The following is a 27716-nucleotide window of genomic DNA, read 5'->3' as shown; positions in this document are numbered from 1 at the left end:
ATTAGATTTTGATCCCTTATCTCTATTCTAGAACATTCAAGCTATTAACAAGAAAGATTGTGCTAATTTTTAAATCCCTAAACGCCCTGATCAAAACTAACAACTAATTTAATTTTAATCTCAAGATTTAGGACTAAATGGCATTAGTGACAACACTTAATTAATACGACATCACATTGATAAACAACTACCAATTAACCAACACTTAACATACTTTAATACAACATAATTAAGACTAACATAATCGAAATCTTAGTTAATCTAACAAGCTACTGCTCTTAAACTGCTAAATGCAATCAAAACACACAAAACACTAATTAAAAACAGTAAATCAGACGGCTAAAATGAAGAACATGAAGGATCAAAAAAGAAAAATTACCCACTGACAAACACGGACAAGCTTAAGAATCCGACCAATGGTCGATATCATTGTGCGAGCACTGATTCATGCTTGAAAGGCAGAACCAATGCTACACGGAGAGATAATGACCATGGCCGACAAGGAGGTTGAATGGCCAAATCCGATGGTCGTCAAACGATATGAAACCAACATCTTTTGGTAACTCTTAACACAATCAGTCCATTGATGCGGGTTATAACGTAAGACGGCTTGAACTTAGAAGAAAAATCAAAAAAAGGAAAGCTAGGTTTTCTTAACTTCTTAGATCTAAAATCCGCGAAGTTGAAAGGATTTTTGAAGGAAGTGGTTTGGGGATTAGGAATGAGGAGGAGAAGAAGGTTGTGTGGTGACGATTTGGGATCGTTTGGAGACTGTCCGCCGGTGAGGGATTTTGGGTATTTAGGGCGGCTAGGGTTGAAGAGTGAGAGAGATGAGAGAAATGGAAGGAGTTCTCAGGGTTTGGGGGTTCAGTTCCTAGCAGTCGGATGATGGAAGATAAACGGTTGAGATGGGGCGTTACTAAAACGTTGTCGTTTGGTTATAGGGGGTGTGGACCGAGTGAAGTGAACTGGGGCGGGCAGATTTGGATTTTGGGCCTCAAATTAAATGGCCCAAACGACATTAAAGACCCAATAGCCTACTTCCTTCTTATTTTGCTTTTAAACTCTAATCAAATTAATTAAAATCCTAAATTAAATCCTAACTCAAATCTAATTTGCAAAATTAAACCTGCTTATCTATTTTCTAATATTTAATTAATTAATCAACTTAACACTAATGAAAGGAAATTATTAATTTAAAACTAAAAATCTAAAAATAAAGACATGACCATTGTATTTTTGTGATTTTCGTTTGATAAATGCATTTAATTAATGTAATTAAAACCTACATGAAATTAAGATCTAAAATGCTATGAGACGAAGAATTGAACATTTTTATGGTACTTTCTATGATTTTAAGATATTAAATATGCACAAAAAATACAACTAAATGCAAACAAACAATTAAAAAAGAAATTTCTAAAATTCTATAAAAATAAAAAATAATTAGAAAAAAATATTTTTTGTGTATTTTGTAGGAACATTTTCGTAGGGCAAAAATTACGTGTTCACAAGCACTATCCCAAAAATAAGCGACAAAAATAAAATAAATTACCGAAATATAATCTACCACTAAAGGTCGCAAAACAGGTGAAAAAATAAAATGAAAGAACTAACAGGTACTATAATCTACAAGTAAAGGTCAGAAAAATAAGTGAAGAAATAAAACAAAGGAACTAAAGGAACTATAATCTACAACTAAAGGACAAAAAAATAGGCAAAGAAATACAATAGAAGAGCTAAAGGGGACTATAATCTACAACTAAAGGTCAAAAATAAAATGTGCAAGCTGGAGCAGAACTACTAGGAGATATATGAAACAAAGATTCAAAATAAAGATATAAACAGGTAGATAACAATATAAACAAGCAGACAGGCAAAGAGATACAATTACGCTAAAATATCAAACTATTAAAATATCAATACAAGAGATGAACAATAGAACCTGGAATGCAGGCCTCGAAGTTAACGAAAATCTGGCTGGCGGTGATGGATTGCGATGAGCTGGCTAAAAGGGCTAAAGTTTTAATCTTTGTACCAAAAGCTAGGTTACGGAGGAAATGGAAAGAGTAGAGACCAAGAACATAATGTTCTTGAAGAAGCAGGGCAAGGGAACAAGAAGGGCAGGAAAATTTCGAATACAAGATGAATAAAAAACAAAAAAATGAATTGACGAAATTGTCAAAAAGTAGATTACAACAATACTCTATGTATTTCTTGTTCAAATAGAAAGAAGAAAATTCGAATATATTTGTGTTTTTTGTGGATTTTAGACCAACCAAGAAATCTGAAAATGAACCAAAATGGAAAGAACCCTAAACTTTTTCTGCCTCTCTTCTCCGAAATCTGAAATTCGCCGGTGTTTGAGGAATTTACCGGTGAGAATTGACCGGAGTCTGAATCGGAATCTTCGTGGGAGAATTATAACAGTAACCAAATCAAATGTTCCGGAGAAAACTATGACGCCACTCTCCTCTAAGGGTATTCGTGCTTTTAATATAGTATATAGATAAGATTAATATTCGTCATTTTCAAGTGTTTATATTTTTTAAAATTTTATTTTTAAGGGCTTATATTTTTTATAGTTTTATGCATTGATATTTGGTACATGCCTATCCTAAAATTAGTTATTATTAGTATAAATAGATAACAGCTATTAATGGGTAATCTAACTTGATACGAGGAATGTTACATTGAGACTTTCCAAAAGAAAGAAAAAGAAAAGATTACTCTTTCTGCGGTGCGCCATGGCAGAGAAGCAGCGGCCACGTGTGATGTCTTCGTATCTTCAGCCAATTGTAACAAGCCTTACTGCCACCGTGGACATATACATTAAATTGCTTAAATCCTCAATCAATATCCCACGCGCACCCATTGACGCGCCATGTTTAATTCTCCCTAGGGAAACAAGTGCTCACAGAGAGATAGCAGCTGCCGGTTACTTTCCCCGTCTCTGGGGAACTCTCCAAAAATTAATCTTCAGTTTCTTGATACCAAATACCAGCATCAATTGGAAATCAGGTATGTCAATTTATCTACTAAAAATGTAATTGCCCCCGAAATTTTCGAGACTGTCCCCTTTTACCAATCTGGTCCGGCTCCATAATTCTGTTTTTTTTCTTTATTAGATAGATTTACCATCCTGGAGAAAAGACCTCATCTGGGTAAATTCCAACTTGGATGTGCGGTAAATTCTGGTAAAATTGGCATCTTTACTGTTACTTTAGGTGCATGTTATGATCAACTGAATTCTTGAATATATTGCATTATACGTATAACTTCTGTGGTTTTAAGATGTTATCCTCATTTTTATTTTTTTAATTGTGGGGTTCTTGTAGATTTTACTGACATTTATTTCCAATTTTTCTTGGACCTAGAGTCTCCGAGGAGATCTTGGATGTGACTGTGGAGGGTTTTGGTTTCTTTAAATCCTCTAGATTCTTACCTTGTTTAAAATCCGTGCAAAAGGGTTTTCTTTTGATGCCATTTTGATGGCGAAACGACCCGAATCATCGGTTGGATACTCTGCCACTATACCACCTCCTCAGCAAGGCACTGTTCAGTCACCAATTTTTAGTCCTCCCCCATTCCCAACAACAACAACAGGTCCTATATTTCCTCCACCACCAATTGTACAACCAAACCAGATTCCTTCTCCGTCCATTAAGACACCTAATTTACCATCACCTGCTAATGGAGTTAGAACTGGAAGCCCTGCTCCTCATTTGAGTACCCCACCTGGTCCTCCTGTGTTTTCGTCACCGCTCCAACCTGCTGCTGTTCCGTTCAGAACTTCTCCAGCCACCCCGCAGCCTGTTGCCTATTCCTCTGCTTCGTCTCTCCCCACGTCATCACCTCCCCAGTTCTCGAATGGCTCTGTTGATCTGCATCACCAGAGTTCTGATGCTACTGAAGATTGGACACCTGCTACGGAATCTCCAAACGTTCTCTTCTCAGCTCACAAGGTAAAGAAACTTATTTCTGCTGTAGTGTTTTATCCTTATAAATCTGATAGTAATTCATTTCACTATGAGCCGTGCGGTTACAGGTCATTTTTTGAAGTCACTGTCTGTTGCTGTTTACATTTAGCCATTTATTCTTACTGATGATTTTCTTGTCTTCTGAAGGTGTTGAAGCAGAAAAAACTTGCAAATATTCCAAGTCTAGGCTTTGGGGCATTAGTTTCCTCCGGAAGGGAGATGTCACCTGGTCCTCAAATGATACAACGTGATCCCCATCGTTGCCATAATTGTGGAGCATATGCAAATCATTATAGCAACATTTTACCTGGCTCAGGGCAGTGGCAGTGTGTAATATGTCGTGATCTCAACGGAAGTGAAGGGGACTATGTAGCTTCCAGCAAGGAAGAACTTCGCAATGTGCCGGAACTATCATTACCTTCAGTTGATTATGTCCAGACAGGGAATAAGAGGCCTGGTTTTTTCCCAGTGTCTGATTCCAGAGTTTCAGCACCAGTTGTTCTTGTAATAGATGAGTGTTTAGATGAACCTCATCTCCAGCATCTTCAGAGTTCTTTGCACGCTTTTGTGGATTCATTGCCTCCAACTACAAGACTCGGGATTGTCACGTATGGCAGCACCGTTTCAGTTTATGATTTTTCAGAAGAATCTGTGGCATCAGCTGATGTATTTCCTGGTAACAAATCACCGGATCAGGAGTCCTTGAAAGCATTGATTTATGGGACCGGGATATACTTGTCTCCTATGCACGCATCTCTCCCTGTCGCACACTCAATATTCTCATCATTTAGGCCATACAAACTTGATATTGCAGAAGCTTCTAGAGACCGTTGCCTGGGTACAGCAGTTGAAGTTGCTTCGGCAATTATTCAAGGTCCATCAGCAGAAATGTCACAGGGTGTTGTTAAAAGGCCCGGCGGAAACAGCAGAATTATTGTTTGTGCTGGTGGACCAAATACATGTGGCCCTGGTTCGGTTCCGTATTCTTTCTCTCATCCTAACTATGCTCATATGGAGAAAATTGCATTGAAGTGGATGGAAACCCTAGGTCGTGAGGCGTTTAGGAAGAACACAGTTATCGATATATTATGTGCAGGCACATGTCCGGTAAGAGTGCCTGTCCTGCAGCCTCTTGCAAAAGCCTCTGGGGGTGTACTTATTCTCCACGATGACTTTGGAGAGGCTTTTGGTGTGAACTTGCAGAGAGCATCTGGGAGAGCTGCAGGTTCACATGGTTTACTGGAGGTCCGCTGTTCTGAGGATATTTTTGTTAGTCAAGTTATAGGCCCCGGCGAAGAGGCGCATGTGGACAGCAACGAAACTTTTAAAAACGACGATGCTCTTGTCATACAAATGCTAAGCGTCGAAGAAACACAGTGTTTTGCATTATCCATGGAAACCAAAAGAGACATTAAGCGCGATTTTGTGTATTTCCAGTTTGCCTTTAAGTTTTCTGATGTCTACCAATCAGATATCACGAGAGTCATCACTGTTAGATTGCCTACTGTGGACAGTGTTTCATCATATCTTGAGAGTGTTCAAGATGAAGTGGCTGCTGTTCTTATTTCCAAGAGGACACTTTTAAGAGCCAAGTATGCCAATGATGCACTTGATATGCGAGTCACGGTTGATGAAAGAATCAAAGATATCACAAGCAAGTTTGGTTCTCAAATGCCCAAATCAAAACTCTATCGGTTTCCTAGGGAGCTCTCTGTGTTACCAGAACTCTTATTCCATCTTAGAAGAGGGCCACTTCTGGGAAGCATTCTTGGTCATGAAGATGAGAGATCTGTGTTGCGAAACTTGTTTCTGAATGCAGGGTTTGATTTGTCCCTCCGAATGGTGGCTCCTCGCTGTCTGATGCATAGACAAGGTGGCACCTTTGAGGAACTACCTGCTTATGACCTTGCTATGCAATCTGATGCAGCAGTTGTTCTTGATCATGGCACTGATGTCTTCATTTGGTTGGTATGCAACTTATCTCTTTCTTTTAAGTGCCATTTAAGTACTTGCATTTAGCATTTCTAGTAGATCCTTTAGTTTTTCTTTATCAAAAATTAGATCCTTTAGTTTTTCTCTTTTGCTTGTTTTTTTTCCTTCTTCAGCTCATGTATCTTCATGCTTGATTACGTCCTAATATTACTTTCTATTTTGTTGTTATCCGGCTCTCTTTTGTTAAGTAACGGATGGCTTTTATTGATATATTAGAACTCATTAGAAGCACTAAGTTGGCGCGCGAGTAAATATTACAGAGGGTGCGCACCAGTGATTTGATCTAGAATATGACGGACTCACATTTTGGGAAGTAAAAATGTAAATAAGGGTAAACTATGAACGGGAATGTGCCGCTGTGCAATAATCTGAAGAACCTTCAAGATTGCCGGCCCTGGGAGTTGTAATACATAATTAAGAATAACGAAAAAGGGTGGACGATATAACAATTCTCATAGGTGATAGTATAATAAATTATTCTCTGTTTTTCCTTGAATTATTAACCATTACAAATGCTCGGTAGAATCTAGACATTTCTTAGTGCATCCAAATAATAATCATGCCCCCCTCTCGATCTCAAATTTACAAACCTGATATGTGAAATCTTTGGGTGGGATCAACTTTCAAGTAGAAGTCGAATGCACCTGGTATTGACTTTTATATATATCTTCATGTCTGTGCTTCCTTTTCATTTTTTACGTATTTGCTGTCATTGTGCGAGGATGATGGCTTGCCATCTACTCCGTTTTTTTCCTTTAGCTGCTTTAGATTCATTCTGGATGCTACTTAGAATGAAGTACAGTGTAGAGATTTTCTCTTTTTTCCAGCTTTCTCCAATTTCAAATTTTGGTGGTCATACATCACTTGTCAGATTTCCTTAATTAAAAGGATTGATTTGGTAGCTTTGAACATAGGAATATTATGATTTTCTCTTTTCGTTCTGTTGATTTTTTTAAATTGGGTTTATCTTATTTATTTATTATTTGTTTGTTTGTTTTTGGATGTTATTCCATTTCATTTCTTCGGATGTGTTCAGGGTGCGGAACTTGACTCTCAGGAGGGTAAAGGTGCAGCAGCATTGGCAGCTTGCAGAACTTTAGCTGAAGAGCTCACAGAAGTGCGCTTTCCAGCTCCTCGGATTCTTGCATTCAAGGTATCCTTGTTCTTGATTTTAAGACTATGCATTCTCATATGACGAAACAATGGATATTTAAATTTTGGTATGCCACAGGAAGGGAGTTCTCAGGCTCGATATTTTGTTTCCCGGCTGATACCAGCACACAAGGATCCCCCTTATGAACAGGTAAATGGATTTCAATTTTGCCTGTCATTAGCCACTTTCACGTACCATCTGTTTTTATTATTTCTGTTTGAGTAAGACTGTTGAGGGGCAATGGGTTATTAACTATGATTTGAAAGGACTGATCTTTCCAAAGCAATATAATCTGATACTCTCTCTCTCTCTTCCAGCGATATTCTGGCGTTTAAGCATTTGACTAAAGAGTATTTTAAACCTTGTGGTACGATAACAAAAAATGACATCTGGCCAACTAACAAGCACAAATAAGAGTTATTACTCGGATAATAACATACCCCATATTCATTGCGATGGAGAGGTTTGCATACTTTTATAGAGAAAAATCTTTCGAGCTTAGAGTTATGGAGCAATGTTCTGTCTGGTATTTTCAGAGAAGTAGTTATGCCAACAGATCAAGATAGATAACAGAATCTGGGCATTCAAGATATTAGAGTTACCATTAAAAGGAACCAGAAAGCTATGCAGAATATCGGGGGAATCAATGCAATTGTATGAACATTGTTGTTCAAATTTCAACATATAAACTATAAAGAAGATTCATCTTGAATAGAAACCATACAATGTAGAAGAAGAGTAATGCAATCTTTCCTGAAATTAGTCATAACCAAGGATGTACTAGTATTGCTAAGAAACACAAAAAAATGTGGTGAAAGGATCTCATCAGTGAAAGAACCAGCGCAGCAACTGATAACGAGTTAGCGCATGTAGCAGCTTTGAGAATTGGCCAGAAGACTATAAAAAGCCCTTTGCTTCTGTTATCAATAACTATCAAATTGTGTTTGAGATAAAGTTCATTAAAACGAAAAATGAACTTCACATATAGATTTTTGGTGGGTGGGTTTGGTGATATTACAGCGAAATTCCCTGCTCTTATATATAAAGGGGACTGGTGTTATTATTATTATCTTTTGCCCGGGAAGGGGGGGTTATCTTATCTTACTTTGGGTAGACGTTAGTTTCTCTTGAAATGTCTGTACATACACTTAAATGTTTGTGGCTGCATATCGTCATACCTTGAAACTGAAAAGGACTTGCAGAGCAGATTATGTACCTTTAGAATTGAATATGTCAAAGAAATCCAAGCTGATTTCTCAAATATTTCTTTTCTATTTTAGAAGTTGCTTTCTCTTTGTTTCTTTATCCACCTTTGGTTATTGCCTGTTTCTTTAGGAGTGTTGATAGACTGAATTGGTTAATTTCATCTATCGGACTTCCATAAACTAATTCCTTATAAAACTCATAATCAACACCACTACCCTGGTTTTACTATTCATTTGGCATTTCTCATTGCTATTCTTGTGCTCTGAATTTTTTTTGTAACTTTCTAGGTCTCTTATATGTTTTAACAAGACAGGGTTTGAGGTAAAACAACTGAAATTGTCTCAAAGCTTCTTTTTGCGAATCTCAGACCAATGCTAAGCTAAATGTTACAGATTCTTATCATTTTATAGTGATTGAAATGAGGAATCCTCTTTCCGCTGCCAAAATGGCAAGTGAACTTTTCTTGTCCATTGTTATATCTAAGAAAATTTATATACAACAAGTTTATCTAGAGAACGATTAAAAAGTGTGAGGGATCAAAGGTGACGAAAGTGAAACTTGACTGCTGCTTCTTGCTTTATTGACGTTGCGAGTTTTGCTTTGTTAGAATTTTCAGTTCTGATAGAATCTGTCTCATTAAAGGGCATTCAAAATTGTAACTTTGCTCAATTGACATTGCAGGAAGCAAGATTTCCACAGCTACGGACGTTGACTGCTGAACAGAGAACGAAGTTGAAAAGCAGTTTCCTTTACTTCGATGATCCTAGTTTCTGCGAATGGATGCGGAGTTTGAAAGTCTTGCCACCTGAGCCAAGTTAAGAGTCCTAATAAACGTTCATCGGCAAATCTTCAAGGAGCAAGTTCCAGGGAGTTGCATTCGGATGTACCATCGAGTTTAATGGTATAGACACTTTGTTGGGTCGTGGATGACAGCCTCCATCTCTTAATTTTCTGCTGATTCCTGGCTATCATGCCAGGAAATGAACTCTTCCATTGTGATTGCTTTCTGTATGGTGGAGTCTAAGGGACTGAATTCTTTTGAAATAAAAATTTCCTATTACATCTACTTGAGATTCTTTTTCCGTATAGGGAAGCAAAAGGATATGAATTTTGAGTGATTTGTAACGACATAGATCAAGCTTGCGACTTGCTTAGCAGTTATTACACAGTCGATGTTATGAATTGGTCAATTCTCTATAGACATCAATGAAGCATTTTTTAAAGTCCATAAAAGTGTTTGCCTTGGTCTAATTTGCAAGTTGAGCTTCTAAACTACTTTAAGCTTCAGTTCAAGACTTGTTCTTTATGAAATGGGTTGGTAATGGTATATAGGAGAATGAAGGACTTTATCCCTATATTGTGAAGATAGAGAGTTTATTTTAAATATACCTTCGCCTCAAGGAAAGGTGAATATGGCAGAATGGCTAAATGGATATTGTTGCATAGTTGATTGATTTGATTGATATTAGGAATTGTTCTTTCACCACAAGCTAATCAGGTTGCTCGACAAGTACCTTTCAGTTGGCAAAATAGAAAAATAAAAAAAGTGTTTTTTTTTTCAAGTACCACTAGGACAATATTGAATGGAAGTGTGCTATAAGTGCACATAATTTTGGGACAACTTAAAATAGAAACAATACAAATAAATGTGCAACAACAAACTCACTGTAATCTCACATAATGATATGAGGAGGGTAGTGTGTATGCAGACGTTACTCCTATCTCATGGAGATTGAGAAGTTGTTTCCATTAGACCCTCGGGTCAGTGATGCATAAGCATAACAGTAATGAAAAGAAGACAACAAGACAATGAGGAGCCATAGAAAAGAAGCATTAAAACAACAAGATAGCAAGATGACCAAAATAAAAGCAACAACAAGCAATAATAGAAACCTAAGACTAAAAATAATACGAGAGTATGTACTAATGCTACTAGTAAGAACAAGAAAAACTACTCTACCACCTAACCTTCTAGCATAATCCCCGACCTCCACACCTTCCTATCAAGGGTCATGTCCTCGGTAATCTGTAGCATCTCCATGTCTTAATCACCTCACCTCACTATTTCTTCGGCCTACCCTACCTCTTCTTAGGCCCTCCAAGGTCAACCTCTTACACCTGCTCACTGGTGCGTTTGTGTCTCTCCTCTTCACGTGTCCGAACCTTCTAAGTCTAGCTTCTTGCATCTTGTTCTCCACCGGGGCTACACCTACCTTGTCTCGGATAGCTTCATTCCTAATTCTATCAATCCTGGTATGCCCGCACATCCATCTCAACATACTCATTTCAGCTAACTTCATCTTCTGGATATGTGAGCTCTTAACTAGCCAACACTGAGCCCTATATAACATAGTCGATCTAACTACCTCTCTGTAGAACTTATCTTTAAGTTTTGGTGGCACACTCTTGTCACACAAAACACCGGAATCAAGTCCCCAATACAAATAAATGTAGATTAAAAAAATACATTTTCCGTGCCAAAAACGTTGCGGTAAATACTCCTTTTGGTTTGCTCTTGGATAAGTTATTTGAAAAACGAGATAATACATAATTACCCTACTGTGGTTGTCCCACTTTACTAGATGCATCCTTATATTTTGTGGAGGTCCTATGACCCCTTGACTTTATTTGTACTGTAATAAATATCACCTTTTTAGCTGACATGGCGCTTGGTGTGTTTTGTACGTGATGACATCACGTAAAAACCTCAAAAGTATCATTTTTATTATAGTTTTTCTTTTTCTTTTCTTTTTCTCTATCTCTTACTCCCTTTCTTTTCTTTTACTCTTTTTTGTTTCTTCTTCTGCTATCCGCCATTTCCCTCATTGTAACCACATCCATCCGCAAACTTTCACAATAGCTCCTTCTCCTTTTTTATCTTTTTTATTTCTCTTTTCTTTCTTTCTTAGAGGGTGTTTGGCTAAACTTATAAGTTGGTCAAACTGGCTTATAAGTACATTTTGGTTTATCTACGCATTTGGTAAATATCCAAAGTGCTTATAAGCCAAGTGCTTATAAGCTAAAATCAGCCATAAGTCATAAGTTGGTCACCCCCACCTTATGACTTTTTAGCTTATATGTTTTAGTTTGACCAAAACTTTTACTAATTTATCCTTAATAATATTTTTTAATTCACAAAATACTTTTCCCAAAATAAATTTTCTAACTTTCCCTTCATTACATATTTGTTGTTCATCCTTTTCTTTACAAAGACACTTTTTTAATTTATAATCTTTTGTAAAGTTTTTAAGGATATTTTTGTCATTTTAACAAAATAACAGCATATAAGTACTTTTCTACCAAACACATCAATTACTTATTATTAGTTTCAGCACATCTATCAAAACACGTAAATGCTTATTTAAAAAATCAGTTTTCAATACTTAAAAATGCTTTTCAGCACCTCAAAGTTTATTAGCTATCTATAATCAGCTCATCCAAACGGGCTCTTATTCTTTTTTCGTAACAACTTTGAAGATCCAATATATAAAATGGGTCCACCATGACTCAAAGTTTATTTTTTTGGATTAAAAACTTTTCATCCGTTTTAGAAGATGTGAAATTGAGGTGGGATTGGTGGGAATTTATCGTTGAATGGATGAAATATCCTTGACTAATCCTCGAATTTTAGTAAAAGTTGGGTTTGTTCTACGAAAACTCAAAAATTCTGACAAGAACAATAGAGAGATCCGGAAAAGATTAACAATGGAAGTTCACTAGTCAAAAAACCTTTCTTGTTCTACCAGAAAATGTGATTCTAAGTTGGTGTCAAATTTGATTTCAATTCTTGAGTTTTTCTGTATTTTGGTGATGTTTTAGAATACTTTTGATGGGCTTTGATTGATTTCTATTTTTATTCTAAGAAATCTTGAGTTAGAAAAGATGGAGTTCTGCCGGAGGAAATCTCCAGCAAGTTTGAGCTCATCGGATAAGAAGGTGTCCCCAAAAAGCAAAAAGATAAATATCAAATAATGAGCAAAAATAAAAATAATATAAAAGAAATGACATGGCACTAGCTCGTTGGTGCGTGTCATGCAATAATTTTCTTGAAACGGATGGTTGTACTTTATTCCGTTTCAATTTATGTGAACCTATTTCCTTTTTTAGTTCGTGCCAAAAATTCTTATTTGGCAACAATTTAACTTTATGCAATGATTTATAACCACACAAAATATATGTGCCTCATTTTACATCACAAATTCAAAAATCTTCTCTTTTTTCTTAAACTACGTGCTCATTCAAATGAATTCAAATGGGTTCACATAAATTGAAACGCAGTTAGTATTTATTACAGTATGACCCCCACAAAGTTGCATCGGGATAAGTAGGACATGGAGTAATTATGTATTATACCTTGAAAAAAAGGATTTTGTTTTTGAGGAAACGTGTGTTTGGTTTTGTTTTTGCAAAAAAGAAAATATATATAAAGAATAATTAGGATAATATTCAAATCCGTTTTCTTAAAACATTAGATTGGTTTTTGATTTTCGATAATAATTTAATCTTATTTTTGGAAATTAAAATACATTTTTTTCCGTTGAAATTAAAATGTATTCGTTTTTTGTTGTTGTTGTGGATTAAAATGTATTCGTTAATCAAAAGCTTTTGGTTTGTTTGATAGCAGTTAGCACTATAAGTACAGCATTGGTGCCTTATCGGTTATCTTCTCATCGATCCTCAACCCCTGCTGAAATTCCAAGTCAGCACACTCGACGAGAGAAGCTTTGCTGCCTCTGTAAGTTACATTTCTCACCGGACTAATGGAGCTGGTGGTTTCACCGGCGGCCATTGAGTGGTCAGCCGCCGCCATTAACCGCCGGCCCCCCTCCTTATTCAACCGCTGTGGCACTGCCGATGACAAGGTCGGAGGTCTAGTTAATACCCGCAGCTGGCTACGTGGAGGAGAGCAATCGCAATCTCAATCCTTGTGCTTGCTTAATTTTAGGCAGAAACAAAGTCGGAGGAGTAGGAGGAGGAGAGTGACAAGTCCAGTAGCATCTTTGGGAGGCTTGTTGGGAGGCATTTTTAAGTCTTCCGATTCAGGCGAGTCAACAAGGCAGATGTATGCTTCCACAGTCGCACTTATTAATGGGATGGAATCACAATTGTCTTCTTTATCCGATTCTCAGTTGAGGGAGAAAACAGTTACTCTACAAGAACGCGCTCGCCGCGGAGATTCCTTGGACTCCCTTTTACCCGTGAGCTAATTGAACCAACACTCCAGTTATATTTTGTACTTCCGTTTTGCTAATCTTATCTAAAGCTGGTGCTATGTTCATCGTCCAGAAGTATGAACACATACATAATTAAGTAAATAAAAGTGTAATCCCTAATAACTTAAAGCTTTTAGATGAGATGGTCATATGACTCAACAATATTGCTTCATAAAAATGTTATCTTTGATTATTGTTTCCATAGTTTCTTTTACTGAAAATTGGAATTAGCTCTTTATTTTTTTGGATAAGTGAGCAAATTGGAATGAGTTTTGTTCAGTGACTGAAGTACAATTTGTTTGCAGGAAGCATTTGCTGTAGTCAGGGAGGCTTCGAAAAGGGTTCTAGGCCTTCGTCCTTTTGATGTGCAACTTATAGGTAGAAATGACTTAATGATATATAATCATATTAATTTGGATAACAGAATTTTGCCCTACCATATAACTAAAAGTGAACATGTTCACCATACCATCAAACAGATTTTGCTAAGTGTTGCACTATTTGGAGGTAACAGACTTTTGTTTCCACATGATTTATATCTGTGAAAAAACCAAGAATATGGTATGGTGGAAAATAAGAGTAACTGAGTGTGATTACACATAAACTCCTATTTCTTGAAGTGACCTATTAAATTCTCTTTGCAATTTGGGCCAGTTAGATGTTTATTATGGAAAGAAAAATCTGACAAGGTTTCATCATGACGTCAGCTAGCTTACTCTCCCTTATTTAGTAGTAGTATAAATGGTATTTTCTTGTTCACGGTTTTTTTAGTTCATCATCAGTTATATAAGAAACCCACTTATACAGAATGAAGCAATTATTTCATAATCATGCAAGTGATATCACCTTTTTGCATTTTATTTTTTGTATAGGTGGTATGGTTCTCCACAAGGGAGAAATAGCTGAAATGAGGACTGGTGAAGGAAAGACTCTTGTTGCCATATTACCTGCTTATTTGAATGCGTTGACTGGGAAAGGAGTTCATGCGGTAACAGTCAATGACTACTTGGCACGCCGAGATTGTGAATGGGTTGGTCAAGTTCCCCGTTTTCTAGGACTAAAAGTTGGCCTCATTCAACGTATGACTCATTTTTTTACTCTACCTTAGCATTCTTAATTTTTAGCTTACAGTTCTTTCCATCTCTTTTATTAGCTACATCCAAGCTTTAAAGTTTTCATTCAATTGTGAGTCAAAATCAAATTTGTCCATTGATGATTACATAAGTACTCTCTAGCAGGATCAGGCTAAGTCCCCAAAGCACGAGAAAAGTGTCTTTTTACATGTACAGAAGCATAGAAAGGCATCCTAATAATAGAGAATTTGCTAAGAAGAAGAATCTACATTAGTTGAGTGCAAGAAAGCCGGGTAAGACGTAAACCATTTGTGGCTTTAATCCTCATCACATGCGAGTTATGGTGCATATCATGAAATATGTTTGGAGTTAAATGACTGATATCAAAAACAATCTGAGAAATGTTCTGGTGGAAATTCAGAAGAAAAAACATTGAAAGAGACCATTGAGTGGTTCCTTTGATGCTCATATAGATAATACGAAAAGGGAGGAATGGAAGATTGTCCTAAGGAGGATAAGAGAGGTTTTCCAGTAGCAAGAGCACTTCTCTTCCTACCAGAAGGTTTGCTTTTTGAATCAACAAAGGAGACTCTTCTGAGTAGGGTACAGTATGGGGTTTACCATATTGTGAAGAGAGAAATAGTCGTAGAATTGACTCAAAAGTACCCTTTTGAAGATTACGAGGAAGTTGTTGTTTTATTGCGTTTTGAAGCATATACAGTAGTCCAGCTGATATTAACAAATTCGGTAAAATTCTCTGCCTTTTGTATACATCTTGTATACCAGATTTTTTCCATAACATTATTAACTTAGTAAAATGTTGTTGAGAAGGTAGTGTGGAGGGAGATTGATAACTGGGTTGGAGGTTGAGGGAGATCAACGGTGCAGGAGGTGCAAAATAGCATATTGCTAGGTATTGAGCAGGGCTAGATTGAAGGGTGTGGAAGTCTGCACCTGAAAGGTCCGGGGTGGGGGGAGGGGGGGAGGAGGGAGATTATGTTTTTATTTGGTCAAAGAATACGTTAACTTCTTAATTTAAAAAAAAATCAAAATAGCACATGATTCAATTTTTGTGATGGTGATTATTTGATTCTTTTAGCCTTTGTGCATCCAAGAGTGTGACCTAGTGGTCAATGAAGTGGGAGGAGAACTTTGAGGTTTACAAAAAAATGGAGGCAAAAAACGTTAGGTGATATCTTCCTATATGCTTAAGCCTTGGTGGATAGAGTTCTCTGGTACTTGTGTTGGTGGGAGGTAGCAGGTACCCGATGGAATTATTGAGGTGCGTCGTGCAAGCTAGTCCGAACACCACCATCATAAAAACAATTCCTTTACCTTTTCTTGTTCTTCTTTTCTTCTTTCCCCCCTCCAACGTGTCATTTCCATAAAAGGTTCGATATATTTCCCTTTGACTCATTGATCACTATTTTTACTTTAAAAAACTTATACTCCTTCCGTTTCAATTTATGTGAAACTTTCTCGGAATACGAGGGTCAAACTGACTAGCTTTTGGTGTGAACTCAGAAATAGAATTTTCAAAAATTTTGAAATAAAAATTTACATATTTAGAAACTACTTAAAAAGTACTATAAGTCACAATAGTTAACGATTCAAAATATTTTAAAAGTATTTGTGAAAATCCATGTGGTTTAATTTTCCTTCATGTTTTTAAGATCAAGTATTATTGCAAAGTTTTTCTCTTACAAGGGGTCAAGGGTCATCTTTGTCCATTATAGTTTCTAGATATTTCTTGTTATCTTTGAATATTAATTTTTTGATGGGAAGCTTTGGATACTAATTTGAAGTATCTGCAAAGTTCTATGTTATTCCTGAGGAGGTTTTTCAGCATTCTAACATTGATATTAATTGGAACAGAGAACATGACAAGTGAGCAAAGGAGGGAGAATTACTTGTGTGACATCACTTATGTGACTAATAGCGAGCTGGGTTTTGATTACCTGAGAGATAATCTTGCCACGGAAAGTAAATCTTTTACTTTGTTATAGTTTGATATGTTTCGCTTATACATTCTATATGCTCGGAAGTTACCAGGATTCTCTACCTACTACTGACCAAGTGATTGTGTCTTTTACTCTGCAGAGTGTGGATGAGCTTGTCATGAGAAATTTCAATTATTGTGTGATTGACGAGGTTGACTCTATTCTGATTGATGAAGCCAGGACTCCTCTAATCATATCTGGACCTGCTGAAAAACCTAGTGATCAGTATTATAAAGCTGCTAAGGTAGCAGCTGCCTTTGAGCGGGATATTCATTATACGGTAAGGATTGACTTTTGCCAGATGATCGATCCATTAACCAACAGGATTTCAGCTGTTGCTGGATTTTCTCATTTAGCTAGGAATCTGACAAGGGATCTTTTGCTATGGCTTTATATTCTTGGTTGTCTCTGTAGAAACAAAAGTTTCTTTCAAGATCATAAAATTGTTGCTGTCTTCTTTTTGCAAATCAGTTTAACTACATACTCCCACTGCAATTGCAGGTTGACGAGAAACAAAAAAATGTATTACTGACAGAGCAGGGTTATGCAGATGCTGAAGAAATTCTGGATGTGAAAGACTTGTATGATCCCCGGGAACAGTGGGCATCATATATTTTGAATGCAATAAAAGCCAAAGAACTTTTTCTTAAAGATGTCAACTATATCATTCGTGGAAAGGAGATTCTAATAGTAGATGAGTTCACTGGGCGAGTCATGCAGGTGACTTTGTTTGCTTCAAGTGTTTTAGCTTGACTGGGATAAGTAATTAAAGAAATTAAAAGAAGCTTTATATCTAATTTATAGCATAATGTTTTGGTGCAATTGTTTCATTTCTATTTCGGAAAGCATTGATTGAGCTGTTAGATGCAAGTTTTATTGAGAGCCGTCTCCCGCTGTTCTGCTACATGAGCAGGTCATGGTATGTGTTAGGGTGAGCGGCAGTGTAACCCTCTTTTTTCGTGGGATGTGTGTGTGTTTTGGGGGGGGGGGGGGGGGATGTGCTAATGCAAAATAGAAGATGATAGGAGCTTGTCGGGTACACATGCTCAGAAGTTCCTACCCTTTGTTTTCACTTGAGCTGTACTAATCAATTGCTCATACTGCATGTTTTGGACCTTGGTTGTTTCATATCGTCTCAACAAAGAATGTCATGAGATTCTTTGCCTTAGACTGAAGTTTTTGCGGTGTACTATTTATTAGGTTATTGTTATTATTATTCTTTGATGTTGTGAATGTATGACACGCCACACTATGATTAAAGGTAAAATCTGCATGTATTGAAGTCATATGATTCTGCTTTTGTCTTAGCATTGCATGTGAAGTTGCCCGTCTTAGCACAAATAATTCCCATTAGTTAAGGTCAGTGGATTTTCCACATCTTTTTACTGCTGTTATTAACTACTGTAGACTTATGTTTTTCTTTAACATCCATACTGTGCCCTACGTGGTCATCTAGCATTGATTGACTGAAGGCTGGTTGTTACCCTCTTAAAGACATACGTATTTACAGTCAATTATCTGTTTTCAGGGGAGACGCTGGAGTGATGGACTTCACCAAGCAGTGGAAGCAAAGGAAGGCGTACCCATTCAAAATGAAACTATAACCTTAGCATCAATTAGCTACCAAAACTTCTTTCTCCAGGTTGGGTTCCCTTCTTCAGCAGATATACTACATTCATATTCTGTTAAGTTTGTCCAGAGTTTTGGTGGTATCTGTCATTTTCTGGAGCTAAAACTTTTGATATTTGGTTTAATGAGCTATAGTTCCCAAAGCTTTGTGGCATGACTGGCACTGCTGCTACAGAAAGTGCAGAATTTGAGAGCATTTACAAACTCAAAGTAACTATGGTGCCTACAAACAAGCCAATGATAAGAAAGGTAAGTCTTATTTTGGCTTCCACTTCGATGGTTTTTCTTCACTAGATGCTTTCTTTCTTATTATGCAAACATGAAACTCAGAGGTTAGCTGCGACATGCATCAACTTTCCATGTAGAACATTTCTATGTATCCTAAGTAACAACGTGTCAGTAATAACATAATTGGCACATTAGAAGTGTCCCCAATATATACATGCTGTTGCGTGAAGTGTAGCTGCTAAAGCAGATTTAGCTGATGGGCTGCCCCACAAAGCAGTCCAGTTGGGCCTGTGAATAATTGGCTGAGCATTGAAAAGTGGTCGATCTATTTAGGCTCAAAGCCTGATTAAAAGCATTCAAAGCTAATGTAATATCATTTTACCTTTCTCTCAGCTCTTCGCAAACCACTAATTAACTCTAATCTAATTGTATAATCCACCACTGAAGGCCTTTAACTTCAAAATTTTTGGAATTTCTGTTTGCTGTTGACCTTCCACATATCATGGTGATGCTTCTATGCCGTGCAAGCTCAGTACTTCACCTTTGTTTTTGGGAGGAGGGGAGTTCTTCCAGAAGATTGATGGGGGGCAGTTGCCCAAACTGTGTTGATTGTGGACAATTGATAGTGAGTTTTTTAGTCTTGTCTGTTAGCAACCATCTGGATGATTTTAAAATGTGGCTTCTTCTCAATTTTGGTGGAAAAATCTTTTAATGATCGGAAGAATAGACATTGATCCTTTAACATGAGAATGTATGTGCTCTTACTCATTTCCACATTTTTCCCAAACGCGAAATTTCATCTATGAATAATTTTGTCTTTCTCATCTTCTTATTCCCTCTTTTCCAGGATGAATCTGATGTAGTGTTTCGTGCAACTTCTGGCAAATGGAGAGCAGTTGTTGTAGAGATTTCTAGAATGCATAAAATAGGGCGACCTGTACTGGTTGGTACAACCAGCGTTGAGCAGAGTGATGCACTTTCAGAGCAGTTGCGTGAAGCTGGAATCCCTCATGAGGTGAGCTCTAAAGTTTGAATATGCACTTGAAAGCAAGGTTGTCGAAAATTGCAGTCTCTTTTTCATGCTGATTTTTCTTATATTTTGATAATGGCAACATTTTCTAAAAGAAAACAGCATAAAGTTTGTGCTGCTAAAAGTGACAAAATATATCCCAAAATCAGTAAAGAATCCCCTACTACAAAAACTTACAAGGATTCTATGATATCAAGTATGGAGTCACTACCATTTACAGGGCATTCTTTACACCAAAAAAGAAAAAGTACTAAACAGTTCATTTTGATTCTCTGAATGGTGTTGCTGATTTTTCTTATATTATTTTAGACTTCTATTAGGTACTGTTAAATGCCCCAAGTTAGTTATTCTCTAAAGGTTTTTGAATGGACATTGTTTATACAAGGTTCTGAATGCTAAACCAGAAAATGTGGAAAGAGAAGCTGAAATTGTGGCACAGAGCGGGCGTCTTGGTGCAGTTACAATTGCAACTAACATGGCAGGTCGCGGGACAGATATAATTCTTGGCGGTAATGCAGAATTCATGGCAAGATTGAAATTGCGAGAAATATTAATGCCAAGGTTGTTGCTCAATGGATAATTTTATATTCTCATGAGTTGTCAATAGATGCACAGTTGACTGCTATTGCAAAAGAATTAGTCTTTTTTCTTCCTAAGAAGAGCAAGTTGGTATTCCTTATAGCAGTTGGCGGCATATGGAATTGGTGTTGTCTGCTAATTAATTTGTCATTTAGGAAAAGAACTAGTGTATACTGATGATAAAAATTATAACTAGACGGAGAAATCACTGGCTAATGTGAACTATCTTCTTATAATAAGCCGTTGCTTCAAAGTATTACAACATTTTGTGAATAATATGAATGCCACAGAGTTGTCAGACCAGCTGAAGGAGTTTTTGTCTCTGTAAAGAAACCTCCTCCAAAGCGGTCATGGAAGGTTGGTCTTCAGTCTGATTTTGTAAAGCAACTTCAAAATATTCTTTAATTGTGATTACTATGAGATTGATGTCCGCATAATCCTTCAGGTTACTGAAAGTCTATTTCCATGTGCGCTGTCCAAAGAAAAGACCAAGCTGGCTGAGGAAGCTGTAGAATTTGCTGTAAAAATGTGGGGTCCGAGATCATTAACTGAACTAGAAGCGGAGGAACGATTATCTTACTCTTGTGAAAAGGTGAAGTTAAAATAAGAATTTATTATCTTGTGAGCATCTTTGTCTTGACAAGAGTGATTTTAATATCCAATGAGGATAGCTAACCCATAAGAAGTTACGCCTTACAGAGCAAAATTCGAAATAGAAATGGAAATCGTTATACAGCTGATGCCAGCAGTGTATTACTTATTCCAAGCTTTCATAATCCAACTTGATAAAACGCCTCCTAATATTTGAAATTTCAAAACTTATGTTGATACCGTTTCCTTCTATTGTTTGGAGAGAGACAATGACTCAAGCACAATAGTAAAGACAATTGTTTTTGATTACTCTCAATGGATGTGCAATTTATGTCACAGGGTCCTGTTCAAGACGAAGTAATTGCGAAATTACGCAGTGCTTTTCTAGAAATTGTCAGGGAATATAAAGTCTACACTGAGGGAGAGAAAAAGGAGGTAATTTCTGCTCCTTTAAATTATCTTGAGAATTCCTCTTTCAATTTGAACTAGTCGTAAATTTCTGAAAACCAGCATTCACTTCAGCATGAACCTCTCTTTGTTTCTGCTGCTTGAATATATTGCACATATGTATGATTCTGTGGCATACACTTCACCTGAGTGGGACTGAAAATATGAGGTAGTAGTACATGTTTTGTTTTGTTTGTTGTAAGAGATTGATCAATATTATGTAACTTCATCCTCTAATATTAATATACTTTTTGATCTTCTAATGAGAAAAAAAGAGGATAAAACTAATAATATGATGATGCTTAAAAGAAGTTGAAAATACTGGAATTTTTAAATATTTCTACAGGACAAGTTTTCTTCAACTTCTCTTTGCTTTTCATCTTCCCAAATAAATACCGCTCACTCCAATATAAAAGAAAAATCCCTTTCTCTGTGCAAAGTAGCTCTAACCTCCAGCTTGACTCAATTTACTCAATTTATGCCCTTGAAATTTCTTCTCCTTTTTTCCTTTGGTTGTATATTCTTGTGACTTTTTATTTTGACGTGCAAAGGCTGTTTCGGCTGGTGGGCTGCATGTGATCGGGACTGAACGGCATGAATCGCGGCGAATTGACAATCAGGTACTATTTTTGCAGTTGGGTTGCTCTAGTGGTGAGCACCCTCCACTTCCAACCAAGAGGTTGTGAGTTCGAGTCACCCCAAGAGCAAGGTGGGAAGTTCTTGGAGGGAGGGAGCCGAGGGTCTATCGGAAACAGCCTCTCTACCCAAGGGTAGGGGTAAGGTCTGCGTACAAACTACCCTCCCCAGACCCCACTAGTGGGATTATACTGGGTTGTTGTTGTACTATTTTTGCAGTATGTAAGTGCAAAACCAATTAGTTTCATAGTTATTCCATTGGAATTTTGATTGTAATATTTATATGTGCAAAGCTGCGTGGTCGAAGTGGTAGGCAAGGAGATCCTGGAAGTTCCCGCTTCTTCCTCAGTCTTGAAGATAACATATTCCGTGTATTTGGCGGGGATCGGATTCAGGTAGGTAATTTGTGTGCTATAGATATAATGTTATTGTAAGACACTATTAATTTTATGACATTCAGGGGCTGATGAGAGCTTTTAGAGTAGAGGACCTACCAATTGAATCGAAGATGTTGACAAAAGCACTAGATGAAGCTCAACGGAAAGTAGAAAATTACTTTTTTGACATCAGAAAGCAATTATTTGAATATGATGAGGTATTGAATAGCCAAAGAGACAGGATATACACCGAGAGAAGAAGGGCCCTAGAAGCAGACGACCTCCAATCTCTCCTTATTGAATATGCTGAATTAACAATGAATGACATTCTGGAGGTATATGGATTTATTAATTTCTGAACTTTGAAAGTCAGTTCTTTCGCAAATGGATTTGTGACGTGTTTTTCTTTTCTGTTGAAATGTAACAGGCAAATATTGGTCCTGATGCTCCAAGAGAGAGTTGGGATCTAGAGAAGCTTATTTCAAAGCTCCAACAGTAAGAATCTCGTGAATAAGCTTTACTATGTTATTTTGTTTGTGACTTCATGCATCTTTATATTAAAGGCTTTGGTATCTAAGGAGTGTTGTAACCAGCTTTGGTTGTTGTCACCTAAAGCTCCATTTCACCCAAATGTCCTTCCAAATTCTGAATAGTGATATTCATATTACAATTCTACTCTGAGTTGCTTGACCTTTACAGGTATTGCTATCTGCTGAATGATTTGACACCTGATTTATTGACGAGTAATGGCTCAACTTATGAAGCATTACAGCAGTATCTTCAGCTACGTGGACGCGAAGCATATCTCCAGAAGAGGGTCAGTTTTCTCTGGTTGTACTTGACAAAGCATTTCCTACATTTCTTTCCAGCTCTTACTTCGACCATTAGGTTTAGTGTAGGTGATCCTTGAAAGATGAAAATAATTATTGAATACTGTCCTCAAGTATTTAAAACACCCGAGCTTTTTAAAAGAAAAGGTTGGTTGGAAGAGATGGAGGGAGTAATGCCTACTGGCAGAGTAGAGGAAGGGGATCGGACATGGAGGATGGTTTTGCTTTTGCAGTTTCTCTATGTTTTCTCAATTCAGGTGAGGTTGCAGTTCTCATTGAGAAAAGAAGTCATTTCACATAATCTGTTAGATCTGCTTGTGATGGTAGGATCTTGTTATTATATAATCAGAGGGCATGTCCACTTAAAATCATTAACTTTGAAGGGACGTGCAAGTGATTCTCCCACAAACGAACATTCTGTTGTAGGCTTAGACAAATTAAAAAGGTCTCTTTTCTAACAATTTGCAAATTTCTAGATGGCACGGCAGAGATCATAAGTTTGTGTCTTACTGCACTCTTCAAATGGGTCGTGTGTTTGATCCAAGAAAGAGAATTAGGACCTAAAATAAATGCATAAAAATTTAAGCCTTTAGATGAAACTGTTTATACAATTCTAAAATTCATTTATGGGCAAGGAATGATATCCATACTCCACTTCAAGTTGAAATGTCGAATAGCTCTTAATTTGTTCAAGTTATTTATAAAAAAAAACTCTTCCTGTGCCTCTAATTTTGCAATCAGTAGGATGCATGTTGTAAAGGTGTAAATGGAACAAAAGAGGTGGAGCAAAGAAAACTACCTCAAAGTCCAAATGCTATCTCAAAATTTCTTCCCTTTTTTTCTTGCACATCCACTCTGTGTATCTGATCAAAGCATAGTTAGTCTTAAGCTCAGATAAGGCAGAGTGGTTGCGATAGTTCAGTGCTCAACGTGAAATAGTCTAATTATAACAAATTTTTTGAATGATACAGATGATTCACATGGTCAACCTAGAATATTTTGGGAAGAGGTCTAGTTGATTGAATTTCTAGGGATCAAACAAAAATTGCTCGGGGAACTGGCTAAGATTTTGTACCTTATTGGTTTCACCTGTCTTGATAACCATTTTTTTTAATCGGGTTATTATATCACAATTCTATAGTCAATACATTCAGAGTTCCAATCCGTGAACTAATATACAGAATATGTGCAACAAAACTAGCATGTTTTGTTCAATTTAAATAGTAATCCTTCTACATATTAAGAATCAGATTTTGATAATCAGACCAAACATGCACCAAGAATAGTTTTGAAATAAGAAAATAGAAATTATTGACAGAAAAGGCATGTGGGTTGAATTACTGCAACAAACTTTTGTAAGTTATTTACTCTTCAATTTTTGAAAACTTTGAAAGGGAATTTTGTTTGAATGGAAAGTGCTCTACGCGTCAGCTTCTCTTGAAATTTTTTGGGCACTGAATTGTTTCTTCATTTCCTTCTTTTTCCTTTTACTATTGAATATTCATTGCGACTATATAGGATACTGTGGAGAAACAAGCTCCAGGTTTGATGAAAGAGGCAGAGAAGTTTCTTATACTGAACAACATTGATCGTCTGTGGAAAGAACACTTGCAAGCACTCAAGTTTGTTCAGCAGGCTGTGGGGTTACGAGGCTATGCACAAAGGGATCCACTAATTGAATACAAACTTGAAGGGTACAACCTTTTCATTGAGATGATGGCACAGATCAGGAGGAATGTCATATACGCTGTTTATCAGGTTAGTATTCCGACTTTGAGATCTACTAATCCTCAAGAAAGAAAGTTTGTACAGGATGTAATGTTTTGGTTCGCTCCTCTCAATTAACCAAATCTGCGCTTTTCTTTTGTCAGTTTCAACCAGTCATGGTGAAGCAGCAAGACCAGAAACAGAGCAACAAGGTGGACAAACTCGATACTAATGGGAGGGCTAATAATGGTGCTACCAATCCGTCTCCATCAGCTGTTAGTTCACAGTCTAGCACATAAGACATTAATTTGGAACTGACAATTTTGGGGAAAGCAGGAGCCATGTGAGGTAGGTTCATTTACGAACACATAATTCTGAATGGCAAAGCAGCCTAGATGACACTTGCAAATTGAAGGAAGGTGGCCACAGGGCCGTAATACATTGTGAATCTTCGCAGCCATTACTCAGCTAAGATAAGAATACAAAATTCAGTAGGTCTCTGTATCAATGCCATGTAAGTTATCTTCCCTGATGTGCATGTGATTGTATAGATGATAAATGCTTCATAGAACTACATATTACTTCACTTTCACAAGGCCTGTAACCAAAATGACCAGATGCACCTCCACAATATACAATTCATCAAATGTCTGTGTATGAAGCTCCGGTTGCAATGTAGTTCATTCAAAGTTATGGAGCATTTCATTGCTGATGAATTGACTAAACTGGTTTCCTTTATCCTGCATAGAGCATACCATATTACACATTTTAAGTTAAAAGTCCTGTTCAAAATCCACACACCCCCCCAAAAAAAGTAGAATTCCCCTACCTTAACGCCAATGGCAATTGCAGTTTTAAGTTTTACCAATTCACCTAATCTCAAAGAACCTCTTTTCTTGTCTTTGACAAAGACAATTGGTACTTTTTTCGAAATAGCCAAGCTTTCCAGATGTTTGGTCAGCAACCGCGGATGACAATCAGATGCTACTAGTACAACCTGAATATCCACAATGAACAATGTCAAAGAGTGTAACAAATTAATGCAGCATATAAGAGAACTTGCGATCCTGTAGATTCTGAAAACATCTAACAATCATATAAACCCCACGTGAAATTTGTTAGCCAAGTTAAACCAAATGAAAATTAAGGCGTAAAAAATTCATGAGTAGGCGAGCTAAACCTGAATTCTAGCAGAATGCACCTTAGCCGATAGTGATGAGCGTTCTTTAGCAGGAATCGGGGGCATTCTCTCAAGCACCCGCGTAATTTCATTCACCCCTACTGAAAACTGTTGCTGTACACATATCAAATCGGCAATGTGAGTATGAGATGAACAGAACAAATAGTTTTAGCATCCTATATAATGGAAAACTGAAAAAAGGCTTTTTTCTTTTAAAATAGTCAATTAATAATATTTCTTTTCTAGATCTCTTCTTTGAGACGCTGGATAGTGGAGAACAATGGGCTTTACAAATTAAAATAGGGTAAAGGGTCAAAAATGTGGGTAAAAGGTCAGATTTGCACCCAGCAGCTTTGCCCGTGGTTAGAAAAAGCCTCATCTCGAGGTTTAAGTTTAAATCATAATCATAAGTTGATAGGTAAATTTGGACACGTGGAGTCACCAATTTCATAATGGAGCTTCATTAATGGCAGTGCAGGGGCTGATAGCTAATAGGGGTATGAATGAACCAAAAATCTAACGGAGGCAAAATTGAACAATTTCGAATACTAGGAACCAACCTTAAGCCAAAGTTTCTCAGGTAAAGATGCGTTAGAGTTTCTGGCTGTCGCTATCTCCCTGCGGCTGGCGCCGTTAATATCTTTCGGCCAAAAAAAAAGCGACAACTTGAGAAACAGGGAGAGAAGGATAAATTTACCTCTTAATTGATGTGAGAAGACGGTCCAGAACTTCACCTTCATAGCACTTGCTGCATTATATTTATTAGCACATCAGAAACTGCAGCCATTAACAATGCTTACTAGTTACTACAACCAGTCTGACTATATTAAAAATCAATCGAAAATTAAAGAAAAAACGAGGTTTACATTTTCTGTTGAGGGAAAGAGTTACCGCAAACGGAGACATCTTCTCCGGTAGATTTGGTTCTAGAAGCAATAATTGGCATACTCATTTTTCACCTCTCTTGCCTTTGGAAAATTCAGAAACTACGAACTGAGTTTGGACATATATAATGAGCTCCTGAGTTGGACCATGGGCTTGGCGTTTAAGTCAGATGGCCACTTTTGCCGCCTTGTATTTAGAAGTTGGCCACTTTTTCACTATAAGATCCTTGGTCCGAACATTAGAATTTTAAACTTGGTTTTACTCATTTAATTGTTTAGTTTCATTATTTCTACTCTTTGTAAACTAGTTCATTCAGATATAACTACTCTATTCATTCTTCTTTTTTTGTGCTTAAAGATTTGGTGGTTTGAATATTAGAATTTTTTTGCTTAAATATTAAGGTTAATACGATTTAGACATAAAGCATCACGCAAGAAATTTCTTTGAAAATCCTTTGTCTCCCCAAGTCCACTCGTAGCCCGATTAGGGATGTGGTAGGAACTTGTAACTAGACCTGCTATTAATATTGACGCTTAGAGCGAAGCAAATTTGAGAAGTGAAGCGCAATTGTTGAATCAAAGATCAATTTAAGCACCACCGCCGTTCGAATTGGTTGCTTTTGTTTTAATCTGCACAAGATTAAACTAATAAGTGAAAATTTTAAATTGATAGAACTCTAAAAGTAGGAAAATAAGAAAAATTTGTGGAGAACAATAAAAGGAGTTCTTGACCAAGACCCATCAACCTATTCTAGTTGAGAAAAACCAAGTCCAGATGCGAAAGGAACAAAGAAAATATTGTTCAGGAACAACATCACAAAAATGGGGCGCACCTCTACATTAATAGAATTTTCAGCTAATAAGAAGGGCAACAAATACAAAAATAACTATGCCTAAGTTCCAAGGTGGTGTCGGCTATACGAATCCTCACTAACCACATTACTCCATTGAAGGGCAACAAATATTCCTCAAAAAAGAGAG

General features: G+C 36.9%; 3 protein-coding genes across 3 annotated transcripts; 2 read left to right on the top strand and 1 right to left on the bottom strand.

Moving 5' to 3' along the window:
- The first annotated feature begins 2836 nt into the window (after positions 1 to 2836).
- LOC104109407 (protein transport protein SEC23 A) lies at positions 2837 to 9513 on the top strand. Its single transcript, XM_018775226.3, has 7 exons — positions 2837 to 3021; positions 3129 to 3197; positions 3378 to 3965; positions 4128 to 5948; positions 7009 to 7125; positions 7204 to 7275; positions 9013 to 9513. The coding sequence occupies exons 3-7, from the start codon at positions 3492 to 3494 to the stop codon at positions 9148 to 9150; spliced, it is 2622 nt and encodes an 873-aa protein (XP_018630742.1). The 5' UTR covers positions 2837 to 3021; positions 3129 to 3197; positions 3378 to 3491; the 3' UTR covers positions 9151 to 9513.
- A 3397-nt stretch (positions 9514 to 12910) lies between these two features.
- On the top strand, positions 12911 to 25409 carry LOC104109431 (protein translocase subunit SECA1, chloroplastic). The gene is made up of 20 exons (XM_009618738.4): positions 12911 to 13529; positions 13850 to 13922; positions 14417 to 14623; positions 16493 to 16596; positions 16718 to 16897; positions 17119 to 17337; positions 18146 to 18259; positions 18382 to 18495; positions 19322 to 19489; positions 19890 to 20065; positions 20374 to 20440; positions 20529 to 20675; positions 21014 to 21109; positions 21673 to 21741; positions 22051 to 22152; positions 22218 to 22469; positions 22562 to 22629; positions 22834 to 22951; positions 24483 to 24722; positions 24836 to 25409. The coding sequence occupies exons 1-20, from the start codon at positions 13092 to 13094 to the stop codon at positions 24968 to 24970; spliced, it is 3087 nt and encodes a 1028-aa protein (XP_009617033.1). The 5' UTR covers positions 12911 to 13091; the 3' UTR covers positions 24971 to 25409.
- Positions 25044 to 26855, bottom strand: LOC104109422 (uncharacterized). Its single transcript, XM_009618727.4, has 6 exons — positions 26718 to 26855; positions 26549 to 26599; positions 26412 to 26469; positions 25852 to 25965; positions 25501 to 25668; positions 25044 to 25411 (listed from the first exon to the last, which is right to left on the bottom strand). The coding sequence occupies exons 1-6, from the start codon at positions 26801 to 26803 to the stop codon at positions 25352 to 25354; spliced, it is 537 nt and encodes a 178-aa protein (XP_009617022.1). The 5' UTR covers positions 26804 to 26855; the 3' UTR covers positions 25044 to 25351.
- Between the last annotated feature and the right edge of the window lie 861 nt (positions 26856 to 27716).

Source organism: Nicotiana tomentosiformis, chromosome 1, assembly GCF_000390325.3.
Source record: "Nicotiana tomentosiformis chromosome 1, ASM39032v3, whole genome shotgun sequence".
Taxonomy (NCBI): domain Eukaryota; kingdom Viridiplantae; phylum Streptophyta; class Magnoliopsida; order Solanales; family Solanaceae; genus Nicotiana; species Nicotiana tomentosiformis.
The sequence above is the reverse complement of the archived record's forward strand: the minus strand, read 5'-3'. Positions and strand labels throughout refer to the sequence as shown.